The sequence below is a fragment of the Mytilus edulis genome, chromosome 8 (assembly GCF_963676685.1).
Source record: "Mytilus edulis chromosome 8, xbMytEdul2.2, whole genome shotgun sequence".
Lineage (NCBI taxonomy): Eukaryota > Metazoa > Mollusca > Bivalvia > Mytilida > Mytilidae > Mytilus > Mytilus edulis.
Window position 1 is genome coordinate 35318957 of NC_092351.1, and position 14825 is coordinate 35333781.

General features: G+C 31.8%; 1 protein-coding gene across 2 annotated transcripts in view; it reads right to left on the reverse strand.

Annotated features, from left to right (window-relative positions):
* LOC139486771 (WD repeat-containing protein 55-like) overlaps positions 1-14825 on the reverse strand; it is a 15220-nt gene continuing 395 nt past the window's right edge. Inside the window, exons 1-8 of one of the 2 annotated variants that reach the window (XM_071271727.1) lie at positions 14687-14781; positions 11560-11669; positions 10109-10297; positions 5007-5079; positions 4006-4112; positions 2849-2948; positions 2041-2219; positions 1-373 (exon numbers count right to left, since the gene is read on the reverse strand). In XM_071271727.1, coding sequence (XP_071127828.1) covers positions 28-373; positions 2041-2219; positions 2849-2948; positions 4006-4112; positions 5007-5079; positions 10109-10297; positions 11560-11669; positions 14687-14689 — 1107 coding nt within the window. In that variant the 5' untranslated portion in view covers positions 14690-14781 and the 3' untranslated portion in view covers positions 1-27. Of the gene's footprint in view, positions 374-2040; positions 2220-2848; positions 2949-4005; positions 4113-5006; positions 5080-10108; positions 10298-11559; positions 11670-14686; positions 14782-14825 lie in introns of those variants that run through there. The other variant, XM_071271728.1, reaches the window with a different exon arrangement.

The window sequence follows — 14825 nt, forward strand, 5'->3', positions numbered from 1 at the left end:
TTGATAAGAATAATTTTTATTATTTTTTTAATTTTCATCACTGTCATCATCTTCACTATCATCATCATCGTCATCATCGCTATCGTCATCGTCACTAGAATCATTGCTAGCACCTGTTCCTTCAGCCAGTCCTGAGAAGAAGTCATCTTTCTTACCAGCCGATGATAAAAGTTTTGACTTATTAGATTTCTTTTTCTTTTTGTCACTCACTCTCTGTTCATCCAAATCGTCAATATTCCAGAATTTAATTGTTTGATCATGTGAACAGCTAGCCAGTAATTGTTTGTCATGTGACAAACTAATGTTCTCCACAGGGAATTTTTCATGGTCACCAACTACACCAATTATTCTGTTTGGTAAAATATTAATAGCTCTGGAAAAGAAGAATTAATATTCAGTGTAAAGAAATACATTTTCAAAAAGATTTTTTTATATAAATTTATTGGTAAAGTTCACCTAGATTTCTACAACTTATAGTGAAATTCAGTTGCTTTGTTTCATTTCAGTTATCAATTAGATTTGTAAGAAATACATATACGGTATGACATTATACACCTATTGACTGGGTGTGAGGGTAATAGCAAGTTTGTTGTCCCTGAGGTACCAACTATTGCTCGAGTCAAAGCCGAGAGCAATAGTTGGTATGCGAAGGGACAACAAACTTGCTATTACCCGCACAACCAGTCATTAGGTGTTTTATTATACTGAACAACACAGCCATTAAGTGTTTTTATATACCAAATAACTAATTTTCTAAAAGTGTATATACCTTATCTGAAAGAAAGAAAAAATGTGACATAACTTTACATGCACATGACAAACTTTACTTTTTTTATAATTCGTTTTGTATTTATAAATATTTCATTAATTTCAATCAAGACTACAAATACTTGTGTTAAACTTTCCGTGCTTATTATAAATCCTAGTTAAAGTACACCAAACGCAAATTCACTTTTAATATACGGAGAGCGAACCCATATTATGAATAAGGTACTATATTTTAGATCTTTTAAAAAATTTCCATGAAGATTTTCTTTCTCTTTTATAATTGCTTCTTGTAAGTGAAATTACAATCAAAACAAACAGATTCCACCGTTTACAATATAAGAGTGAGTTTGACGTTGCAAAGCATACGTAACCAAGCAGAGTAGTCAATGACATCATTATCGTCCAATGAAAAATATGCATGGAAAAGTACGGGAAATATGATTATGAAACTATTAACCGGGGCAATAGTCTTTGAAACTATTAACTGGCAAATTGTCTTTAGAATGAAATAGCACAACTATTTCATTTATTTTATGTAGGAAAAAAACTCTTGAAGTATAATAAACAAAAATATTTGTATAAAAATTGTTTTTATTGGAAAGTTAGAAATTTTAATTGCTTTGCCATTCTTTTCAAACTAATCATCTTTGCAGCATCATTTAGCAAACCTCAAATGGTGCGTGGCTTGCTATGTAATGTACACCAATTTATAACAGGAGGCCTCGCCTAGCATTTTTGCCTAACATAAATTGATTCAAAGCAACTGGATAAGAGGAAGGTTAGATTTTTTTTTCTGATTATTTTGATTTTTAACAGTTTCTACCTATCTATCATAGATTTGGAGGTAATGGACAAAAACACTTAAAATCTTAGTAAAGGGCAATAACTCCTTTAGGGGATTCTGATCATTTTAGTGAACATTAGAAGTAAGTAGATCTTGGATCTTTACCTATATAGCCTGAAGTATGTTATACTGCTTATCGCTATTTTACCAAATTTTCTTTTGATCCTACTGAATGATAATTTCCTTTCTCAGCAAATAGAGTGATATGGAAAATTATCGCTAGAATATAAGGCCGCATGTTCCATTGTCAATGAAATTAAAAACATTGTAAAAGTAATAAACAGATTATCATTGGTCACCTAAACTTGATTGCTTTTCTCTCTTTCACTGTACCTTTTCAAACAAGAAAATCAATCTCGTTGGGTTGACCAACGAAAACCTATAAATATTATGAGAGTACAGAACATTGCTTTAAATAAAACATTTACCTGATATTTCCATCATCACATCCACAAACTATGATATCATCTGTGAGGGCTACCATACAGTCTAAGGAAACGGGTGGAGAGTTTAGGGCAGGGAACATGTCACTCATATTACCCCATTCTCCCCAGTTAAACAGGTAGAATACACCATCTCCAGATCCACAAACTACTTTCTGATTGTTCTGTAAATTAAAATGGAATATATCTTATTTACCTGTACATGAAAATAATATATGCTTTATATAAAGTATATATTATTTTTCTCTGTATGACAATAATTAATAAAGTATATTATAACTAAAAAAAAACCAATGAAAGTCTATTTATTTTTAATAGTTCCTTTGCAATTAAGCACTTGTTAAAAGAATTGTTATAAAAAAAAAATATTGGTTTTAAAGGGAGATAATGTCTTAATAATATATCTTAACTTTGTATTATAGTTTAAGACTTCAACCCATTGTTATTTTAGACATTTATAATTCTACATGGAATAAAAGTGAGATATAATGTTGTGACAAAAATGAAAGCTTCCAAGAGATCTCATACTTCAGTGTTTAGAAAAGAAGACACCTATACATTTCACTTCTGAAACTAATTCTCCCCTATCATTGTTTTTATAAAGAAACATTTAAAATTTTCTTCTTATTTTCTTGTCATGAATGAATATCTAGCTTGAAGCTTTTATAGTCTTATAGTCTAGGAGAAAAATAAATTAATAAAATAAAATTGAAGTCCTTTTTTGAATTGATTTTTTTGACATGATTGCTATCTTATGTTCAACTATGTTACGCTATTACTTTACCATGTTTACCTTCATTTGAGCTATGGATAGAAACTCTGAATCAAACAGTTCTGACTGCATTTCTAACTTTTTCCGTCTGATATTGTAGGCGGTAAGTGTACCATCACCACTGAAAATAAAAGTAAACAATATTTTAGATTTAAAATATGTTTACAATAAAATTTCAGAATTCATATTTTCTCAAATGTACTAAATTCAAATAGAAGCTTTATATAATGAACACTGCAACATGAGCACATGGGACAACATCCCTAATGCGCCTCGAAATGAGGAACTCAAAAGTCACCTGTAAATAAAAAATCTCTGTGTAGTGATATTGGACATGTTTCTATTTTTAACAAATGACAAAACGGTTGGTTCAAAATTTTTGAAATTTTTATATTTTTGTTAAAGGGTTAAAGTAAATACTTTGACAAAATTTTATGAAAATTAAACGAGACAAATCAATTTTAGTGAAAGTGTTGGGTACCACCTTAAAAGAATGTTTAATTTAAGAAGTTGTTCCTACAATTCAGCAAACCCCTGTGCAGTTGTCATATGAAATAATGAATTAAATGTGTTGTACACATATGTCTAAATTCTGCTAAAAGTCATCAACTGGAAGGAAACACAAACTCAATCTTCAAGTAATCATTATGCACTATTGTACCAAATATAAGACTATATAGTAGCTTGCTGTTTGGTGTGAGCCAAGGCTCTGAATTGAAGACCGTACTTTGACCTATAATGGTTTACTTTTACAAATTAAGACTTGGATGGAGAGTTGTCTCACTGGCACTCACCTTCTTATATCTAGATACAATAAAAACAGTTCATGAAATGTTCTATGTCTAAGGGGTATAATTCAGTATTCTGCCAAAAGTTGGTCAATTGGAATGAAACACAACCTCTATCAAGTTTATCTGTAAGTTATCATTATACACTAATTTACCAAAAATCCAATCAATTCTGCTGGCATAATGAAATAAGTCCAGACACTGTTTTACTTAAATGACAGAATGACTGACATGATAATACTATATGCGCTGGCAATGCCAATATAGTCTCTCCTTTTCTATATAAATGAAACTATAATTATTGTAACTTGATTGTAAGCGTTTCACTTTTTTAATTCATTGGGTGGAAAATAATATAATTTGTGTCAAAATGCAATTCTCTCCTGTTACCTGGTTGCTAGCAGCATTCTTTTATGTGGATCAATTCCCATGTCACTGATAAAATCTTCATTTTCTTTTATTTCTACAACCTCTTTGTTAATTCTCACATCCCAAATCTGTTCTGAAAATAACATACATGTTTACTTATATGGGGACAGAGTCCCCAATAACAGTAGAAAATTCAATAAAAAAAAATACGGGAAAATTTCCCGAATTTTTCAATGTACTAATGAACTCAAAATCGTTCAAATTTTTTTTTGTCGTGTTTTGAAATCCCGGACCTGCGCAGAAATGTACAATGTACTTCCTTTTTCCGGTCTCGTTTGTATGAAACTTTGAGTAAAATATATATTTATCAGTCTAGTATAAAATAGGAAGGAACACGCAATACCAATTTCATTTTTAATTAATAATTCCTTGATATGAAAAAACGTTACCTGATGATAGCGTTTCTTTGTTTACATTGCATATGACGTCATAATTTAAATAACGTCACAACTAAATCCCTAACAACAGAACCAAAATCGGAAACGTTACGGTATTTCCGTTTCTTTTTTTTTTAAACAAATATTTAAGTTACAAAAAAATAATTCATACAGACTTCGTCCCCATTTACAGGTAATGCCAGCCTCATATTAACATTAAATTCAAATTTCATTGTACAATAGCTTAAAGTTCTTTTTCCACAGGTACTTATTTTTACTCTATAACAATGAATAAGTGTGCATTTAAGGGGGTAAACCTTGCCCCAGGGAGATAACTCTTTAAATCAGTTAAGCGTTTGTAAAAGTCAAATTCATCAATGTATTTTAAGCATTTACCTGAAACAGATTGAAAATAATCTGTGTAACCTAGAAGCTTAGAATATATTTAAAAAAAATGGTTGACACAAACGTACTGATGATTTTAGGAGTTATTTCCCTTAACCTAGGTCTACCTCCTTAATTTAACAGTATTTAACAAATTTCAACACATTTATAATTGTTCTGGTCTTTTTTGTTTGACATTACCTTAATGACACCATCATCATCGCCTGTTGCTATAAAATGTTCTCCTGTAACCAGCATAGAGTACACAGGACAGCTGTAAATATCAAATATTCACAATTATATAAAATACTGAGTTGCATTTTAGATATAATTTCAAGTAAGAGCAAAAAGATATGTAAAGTTACATAAGTGCAATATAAAAACAAGAAGCTCTCAAGAGCCTGAATCGCTCACCTGAATTTTTTTGGTTTAATCTCTCATCAATGATTATTTTGGCTTTTCAATTTATTTAAATGTTCTTTGAATCGTCCTATTTTCTTCAAAAGCAAAAAAAAATCATTTTCTCCTATGTTCTATTTTAGCCATAGGAGCTATGTTTCTTGACATACAAGGAAATGAAATATAAAATTTATACTAGATACTCTGAAACTCATTTAGCCTAAGTTTGGCTGAAATTGATACAGCAGTTTCATAAGAGAAGATTTTTTAAAGTAAGTCAACATGATGAACAAATTGTGAAAAAAGTCTTTAAAGGGCAATAACTCCTAAAGAGGTCAATTGACAATTTTGGTCAAATTGACTTATTTGTAGATCTTACTTTGCTGATCATATTTGCTGTTTACAGTTTATCTTTATCTATAATAATATTCAAGATAATGACCAAAAACTGCAAAATTTCCTTAAAATTACCAATTAAGTGGCAGCAACCCAACAATTGGATGTTTGATTCATCTGAAAATTTCAGGGCTGATAGATATTGACCTAATGAACATTTTTACTCCATGTCAGATTTGCTCTTAATGCTTTCGTTTTTGAGATATAAGCCAAAAACTGCATTTGACCCCTATGTTCTATTTTAAGTAACGGCGGCCATGTTTTTTGACGGATCAAAAATCAAAGCACACACTTTGTGCAGGATAATCTAAGGAACAACCATGCTAAGTTTTAACCAAATCCATTCAGTAGTTTCAGAGGAGAAGATTTTTTAAAGTTAGCAAATATGATGAACAAATTGTGAAAAATTGTCATTAAAGGACAATAACCCCTTAAGGGGTCAATTGACAGTTTTGGTCATTTTAACTTATTTGTAGATCTTACTTTGCTGATCTTTTTTGCTGTTTACAGTTTATCTTTATCTATAATAATATTCAAGATAATGACCAAAAACTGCAAAATTTCCTTAAAATTACCAATTAAGTGGCAGCAACCCAACAATGGTTTGTTTGATTCATCTGAAAATTTCAGGGCTGATAGATATTGACCTAATGAACATTTTTACTCCATGTCAGATTTGCTCTAAATGCTTTCGTTTTTGAGATATAAGCCAAAAACTGCATTTGACCCCTATGTTCTATTTTAAGTAACGGCGGCCATGTTTTTTGACGGATCAAAAATCAAAGCACACACTTTGTGCAGGATAATCTAAGGAACAATCATGCTAAGTTTTAACCAAATCCATTCAGTAGTTTCAGAGGAGAAGATTTTTTAAAGTTAGCAAATATGATGAACAAATTGTGAAAAATTGTCATTAAAGGACAACAAGAGGCTCTCAAGAGCCTGAATAGCTCACCTGAATTGTTTTGGTTTAATCTCTCATCAATGATTATTTTGGCTTTTCAATTTATTTAAATGTTCTTTGAATCGTCCTATTTTCTTCAAAAGCAAAAAAAAATCATTTTCTCCTATGTTCTATTTTAGCCATAGGAGCTATGTTTCTTGACATACAAGGAAATGAAATATAAAATTTATACTAGATACTCTGAAACTCTGAAACTCATTTAGCCTAAGTTTGGCTGAAATTGATACAGCAGTTTCATAAGAGAAGATTTTTTAAAGTAAGTCAACATGATGAACAAATTGTGAAAAAAGTCTTTAAAGGGCAATAACTCCTAAAGAGGTCAATTGACAATTTTGGTCAAATTAACTTATTTGTAGATCTTACTTTGCTGATCATATTTGCTGTTTACAGTTTATCTTTATCTATAATAATATTCAAGATAATGACCAAAAACTGCAAAATTTCCTTAAAATTACCAATTAAGTGGCAGCAACCCAACAATTGGATGTTTGATTCATCTGAAAATTTCAGGGCTGATAGATATTGACCTAATGAACATTTTTACTCCATGTCAGATTTGCTCTTAATGCTTTCGTTTTTGAGATATAAGCCAAAAACTGCATTTGACCCCTATGTTCTATTTTAAGTAACGGCGGCCATGTTTTTTGACAGATCAAAAATCAAAGCACACACTTTGTGCAGGATAATCTAAGGAACAACCATGCTAAGTTTTAACCAAATCCATTCAGTAGTTTCAGAGGAGAAGATTTTTTAAAGTTAGCAAATATGATGAACAAATTGTGAAAAATTGTCATTAAAGGACAATAACCCCTTAAGGGGTCAATTGACAATTTTGGTCATATTAACTTATTTGTAGATCTTACTTTGCTGATCTTTTTTGCTGTTTACAGTTTATCTTTATCTATAATAATATTCAAGATAATGACCAAAAACTGCAAAATTTCCTTAAAATTACCAATTAAGTGGCAGCAACCCAACAATTGGATGTTTGATTCATCTGAAAATTTCAGGGCTGATAGATATTGACCTAATGAACATTTTTACTCCATGTCAGATTTGCTCTTAATGCTTTCGTTTTTGAGATATAAGCCAAAAACTGCATTTGACCCCTATGTTCTATTTTAAGTAACGGCGGCCATGTTTTTTGACAGATCAAAAATCAAAGCACACACTTTGTGCAGGATAATCTAAGGAACAACCATGCTAAGTTTTAACCAAATCCATTCAGTAGTTTCAGAGGAGAAGATTTTTTAAAGTTAGCAAATATGATGAACAAATTGTGAAAAATTGTCATTAAAGGACAATAACCCCTTAAGGGGTCAATTGACAATTTTGGTCATATTAACTTATTTGTAGATCTTACTTTGCTGATCTTTTTTGCTGTATACAGTTTATCTTTATCTATAATAATATTCAAGATAATGACCAAAAACTGCAAAATTTCCTTAAAATTACCAATTAAGTGGCAGCAACCCAACAATTGGATGTTTGATTCATCTGAAAATTTCAGGGCTGATAGATATTGACCTAATGAACATTTTTACTCCATGTCAGATTTGCTCTTAATGCTTTCGTTTTTGAGATATAAGCCAAAAACTGCATTTGACCCCTATGTTCTATTTTAAGTAACGGCGGCCATGTTTTTTGACGGATCAAAAATCAAAGCACACACTTTGTGCAGGATAATCTAAGGAACAACCATGCTAAGTTTTAACCAAATCCATTCAGTAGTTTCAGAGGAGAAGATTTTTTAAAGTTAGCAAATATGATGAACAAATTGTGAAAAATTGTCATTAAAGGACAATAACCCCTTAAGGGGTCAATTGACAATTTTGGTCATATTAACTTATTTGTAGATCTTACTTTGATGATCTTTTTTGCTGTTTACAGTTTATCTTTATCTATAATAATATTCAAGATAATGACCAAAAACTGCAAAATTTCCTTAAAATTACCAATTAAGTGGCAGCAACCCAACAATGGTTTGTTTGATTCATCTGAAAATTTCAGGGCTGATAGATCTTGACCTAATGAACATTTTTACTCCATGTCAGATTTGCTCTCAATGCTTTCGTTTTTGAGATATAAGCCAAAAACTGCATTTGACCCCTATGTTTTATTTTAAGTAACGGCGGCCATGTTTTTTGACGGATCAAAAATCGAAGCGCACATTTTGTGCAGGATATACTAAGGAACAATCATGTTAAGTTTCATTCAAATCCATTCAGTAGTTTCAGAGGAGAAGATGTTTGAAAAATTGTTAACGACGACAGACGACGACGACGACGACGACGGACGCCAAGTGATGAGAAAAGCTCACATGGCCTTTTAGGCCAGGTGAGCTAATAACCCCTTAAGGGGTCAATTGACAATTTTGGTCATATCAACTTATTTGTAGATCTTACTTTGCTGATCTTTTTTGCTGTTTACAGTTTATCTTTATCTATAATAATATTCAAGATAATGACCAAAAACTGCAAAATTTCCTTAAAATTACAAATTAAGTGGCAGCAACCCAACAATGGTTTGTTTGATTCATCTGAAAATTTCAGGGCTGATAGATCTTGACCTAATGAACATTTTTGCCCCTGTCAGATTTGCTCTAAATGCTTTCGTTTTTGAGATATAAGCCAAAAACTGCATTTGACCCCTATGTTCTATTTTAAGTAACGGCGGCCATGTTTTTTGACAGATTAAAAATCGAAGCGCACATTTTGTGCAGGATATACTAAGGAACAATTATATTAAGTTTCATTCAAATCCATTCAGTAGTTTCAGAGGAGAAGATGTTTGAAAAATTGTTAACGACGACAGACGACGACGACGACGGACGCCAAGTGATGAGAAAAGCTCACATGGCCTTTTAGGCCAGGTGAGCTAATGATGAAATGTAGTATGATCACAAAAGAGACAACAATTAAATCAGAGACCACAGGTCACAGATTGGCCTCATTTGTTTGATATTAAGCACAGCAAGAATGTGTCCCTAGTACGCAGATGCCTTACCCGCACTATCATTTTATATGGTCAGTGAATCGTGAAAATGGGATAAAATCTCTATTTTGGCATTAAAATTAGAAAGATCAAATCATAGGGAACATGTATATTAAGTTTCAAGTCGATTGGACTTCAACTTTATCCAAAATTACCTTGACCAAAAACTTTACCCTGAAGCAAGACAGACGGATGGACGAACAGATGCAGACCAGAAATCATAATGACCATAAATGGGGAATAAAACAATAACAGATACAAAGAGCAGATCTACGATTCCTCACAGTTACTAAAAGCTAAATCCAATACCTATCATTGGCTAGAAGGACACTAAAACCAAATCACATTTAATCAATTTATTGGCATATCAATAAGTAATGATAAGGAATGGAAAAAAACATCTTTTAAACATAATTCTTTTCTTTTTATCAAAATATTAAAATTAGCATTCATATATTTCAACAGATGATTTCAATCTTCAAACAGAGATTTTATATACAGGTACATTTAAGTATTTCTACATCTCCTTTTATTCTGAAGTTATACTTACTCATGAGCTTTTTTGAACTTATGTTTCACACCACCAGTATTTAAATCTATAATCTGTATTGATTTATCTTTTGATGCTGTGTATAGTTCTTCTCCATTGTTGGAGAACTTCAGACATCGGCAAGCTTTTTTGTGATGTGTTAATGTCATTATCTCACTTGTGTCTCCTCCTGTAGCAGGATATGAATATCTATAAAAATCATAAAACAATACAGCAAATGTACAAGATTATCCTTATATTCTTTGTGTTGCTTTTTTCTTTTTAAATGGTTTTTTTTGCAGTGTGTTTTACTTAATAGCAGTGGTGTAATTTAAGCTATAGATTCTATTTTCAATGTTTGTGCCTAATCTTTGATCATTTATCACGGCTTGATTTAGAATATGACTAACATGACGAGTTGTGCTCAAGTTTTGAGGTAAATACATACATGACATATAAGGCCAATTAAAATTAATTGATAGATTTTCATCCCCACTAGCCCTGATTTTTTTATTTTTGAAAAAATATGATTTCCGGATTTGTTTATTTCCGTTACTGGTAACCGTCAATAATTTCATTTCATTAAAAACTTCATGTTTAAAATTTCGGTTTTCGTATTTCTTAGAGTATTCTTACTATATTATATTATTTCAACACTGTTTGAGTTTTCATTTTATTCTGTACTTATCATACTTGTGTTGCATACCTATTACCAATGCATTTGCTTCATTTTATTAGGACAACAAAATATTGCTTAGAAAGCAAAATAAAATTGGTGTAGGTAGTCCAACTGAAGAGAGCATTTCTCCACGTTTCTGCTGTTTACTATAAAATAGGTTTCTATATAAAGTGGCAATTACATGTAGAACAGTGGTTGCCAATTAGAGCTATATATATATATTTACGAATTTGTAAAATTAGCACCAGCATATGGACTATTACTATAGAGCTAGCTCAAAGTACATTTATTTTGTTGAACGAGGAATACTGCTTTCTCAAAAGTTGCTAAGACAGGACTATGAATTAATCAAATCAAATCAATATAGGGTGCAGGAAATGCTTACCCTTCCAGAGTACCTGATTTCAGTCCCGGTTTTTAGTAATAATGGAGTTCATGTTGTTTCTTATTTATTATTTAAAATTGTGTCTTTGTTTACTCCTTGGTTTTCATTGTTACATGTATTGTCTTATACACGATACATTATGCATGTATTTACATGATATAAGCTTATTATTATACTTGCATTTTTGAATAACATGTGACAAGAAGATTTCATATGAAATAAAATTTTAAAAATAAAATCCTCCCACCCGCCAAATTTTTTTTCAAAAATTTGGATGAAAATCTACTAATTAATTTTAGTTGGCCTAATCAAAATCAAAAACTATTGAGAAACGTTGAGTGTAGATATGAATGGTTAAGATAAAAGTGAACCAAGTGCAACTACTGATTCACCGCATCTGATACTTACAGTCTTATATCCCCCTCCATATCTCCTGTTGCCAACACATCTTTTTTTGGATGAAAACACAAATCTACTGTTACATTGTCTGTTTTAATTGTATTTGGCTTGGAATCCATCTGCAAAAAAAATGATTCACAGTTGAAACCAGATGCTCTGCAGGGCACAGCTTTATACGACCACAGAATTCTAAACCCTGAACAGTTAGGGCAAGTATGGACACAACATTCAAGCTTGTTACAGCTCTGAATTTGGATTATGATAATAATGACCCCGATTTGACAACTTGAAAACTGGGCCCATAATAAAAAAATCTAAGTACATGTTTAGATTCAGCATATCAAAGAACCCCAAGAATTCAATTTTTGTTGAAATGAAACAAAGTTTAATTTTGGCCCCTGATTTGGACCAACTTGAAAACTGGGCCTATAATCAAAAATCTAAGTACATGTTTAGATTCAGCATATCAAAGAACCCCAAGAATTCAATTTCTGTTGAAATCAAACAAAGTTTAATTTTGGACCCCGATTTGGACCAACTTGAACATGTTGAAGTCGGCCTCATATCTTGACTTACATCTAGAAATTGACAATGAGGGTCGGTTGAAAACAAAACTTTACGACAAAAGAGATGATTTCAGCTTTCCAATTGTGAACTTTCCATTTCTAAGTAGCAACATTCCAGCAGCACCTGAATACAGGGTACATGTATATATCTCCCAATTAATACCATATTCCCGTGCTTGCATTTCCTATCATGATTTTCTTGATAGAGGGTTGCTACTCACAAGGAAGCTATTGAACCAAGAGTTCCAAATGGTGAAGTTGAAATCATCCCTTCGTAAATTTTACGGACGCCATCACGAGTTGGTTGACTGTTATGGAATAACCGTTTCACAAATGATATCGGATATGTTCCTTACGTCGTGACTACAATCCCCTTCCCTTTCATGAATGTGACATACCGAATTAGACTGTTTACCGGATTTGTTATCACATAAGCAACACGACGGGTGCCGCATGTGGAGCAGGATCTGCTTACCCTTCCGGAGCACCTGAGATCACCCCTAGTTTTTTGGTGGGGTTCGTGTTGTTTATTCTTTAGTTTTCTATGTTGTGTTGTGTGTGCTGTTGTTTGTTTGTCTTTTTCATTTTTAGCCATGGCGTTGTCAGTTTGTTTTAGATTTATGAGTTTGACTGTCCCTTTGGTATCTTTCGTCCCTCTTTTTTTGAACTTATTTTTGTCCATCTGATGAGTTAAGCCTTTTTCAACTGATTTCTATAGTTCGTTCTTATGTTGTATTGTTATACATTTTGTACCACTGTCCCAGGTTAGGGGGAGGGTTGGGATCCCACTAACATGTTTAACCCCCCCACATTATTTGTGTATGTGCCTGTCCCAAGTCAGGAGCCTGTAATTTAGTGGTTGTTGTTTGCTTATGTGTTACATATTTGTTTTTCATTCATTTTTTTACATAAATAAGGCCGCTAGTTTTCTCGTTTGAATTGTTTTACATTGTCTTATCAGGGCCTTTTTTCACGGTATCCGTCATTCCGGCCCCAAACCGATCCGGCCCAAAGTCGATCAGGCCCAAGTCAATCCGGCCAACGTCGATCCGTCACCAAGTCAATCCGGCCCCATAATAAAATATGAATAAACTATATTCACTATATGGAGGAATTTGTGACAAATTTGAACAGTATAAACGGAATTTGCAAAAAGTGTGGATGATGGATGACAACAAAATTATGTCATCATTATGGTGTAAAAAGAGTATGAATTAAACCACCTGAATTGATAACATAACTAATTTGATAAATTGAATAAACATAATGCATACATTGATGGGAATAGTTCCTGTGGTATATTAAATAACAAACAGTTTAATTCATTTAAAACAAAAGTTTCATTATTGATTTCTATTCTAATGAAGTCATTTGTATATTTTCGGAATAGTCTTAATTTTTTACAATGTAGCAGTAAATGATTTAGGGTTTCATTTTCCGAGTTACAGAAATAGCATACATATCGGAAAAACATTACTATAATTTCGTCTTTTTTTATTATCTTTAGTAAGAAGAGCATTATGCATATGCACAACTCTGTAAATAAAATCTTGCTGGTAATTGTTTAACTCATCATAATGTCTTGTTTAACCAAATCATTAGTCTAGAATTGGTTTGTTTATTCAACAAATGTCTGATGATTGTGAACTAAGGTAATGCCACTCGTAATCACTTAATTCAATCAAATCCTGATTAATTAAATTTACGTAATCAACAAGTTCTTTGTAGTTTGGTCTTTTCGTTTGGTGTATATAATAATAATTAATTGTATTTTTTCAGGTAACACCAGAGGCTTCTATAACACTTGTTTTTTTTTCTTTATAATATCGAATACAGTCAATGTATTTTTCTTAACGTTGACAATATTTTGAAAAGTTGTGTGTAGATTAAAAAAAACAACAACAACAAGTTATATGAGTATCCAATATTCTGTATCTGAAGATATAATTCATTTTATTATGTTTCCAAACTTCAGTAATCAATAATTTATTTTGAAAGTGAAAGTTACATTTACTAAACGCATTCTGTCTTCTCTTTTATAGAAAGAATTCAGCATAATATAGATCTAATATATATCTTTATTTTTATTCCTTATAAATATAATTTTTATTGGGGCCGGATCGACCTTACATATGGGCCGGATTGACGTGGGGATCGACGTGGGACGGATCGATTTGGGCCGGATCGACACGAAAGCTTTTTCACTTGGGGCTCGTATGGATATAGCTGCGGAACCGTAGCTCTTAGGTCCTTATGTTATTTTTTGACTATTTGCGGACCATACGGTTCCGCAGCTAGTATGGATAGTAAAAAAATTATTGTAATCGACTAGCAATGGATTGTTGAGACTTGATATATGTTTATACATTGTAGAAAATTGTAAATGAATAAAAAAAAACACCAAACAAATTTGTTTTTAGTGAGGTCCAAAAAAGGGGGGTCATGCCCCAAATATACCTATGAATTACGGTGGCTTAAAAAAATTGCATTATTAAAAGCATAATATTTTTAACATTATAAGTCTTTTTGAAATTATACACTAGAAATGATAATATAGGGTTAAAATATACCATGTTTACAATTTCCTCCCAAAGCCAGGATCACACGTGCACCTGTTTACGTCTGAAATTTTAAATTTTACAAAACGAAATCATGTTCTGAAATCATTATTTTTTCGCAGAAAGATATCTTAAAAATCAAATATAATAA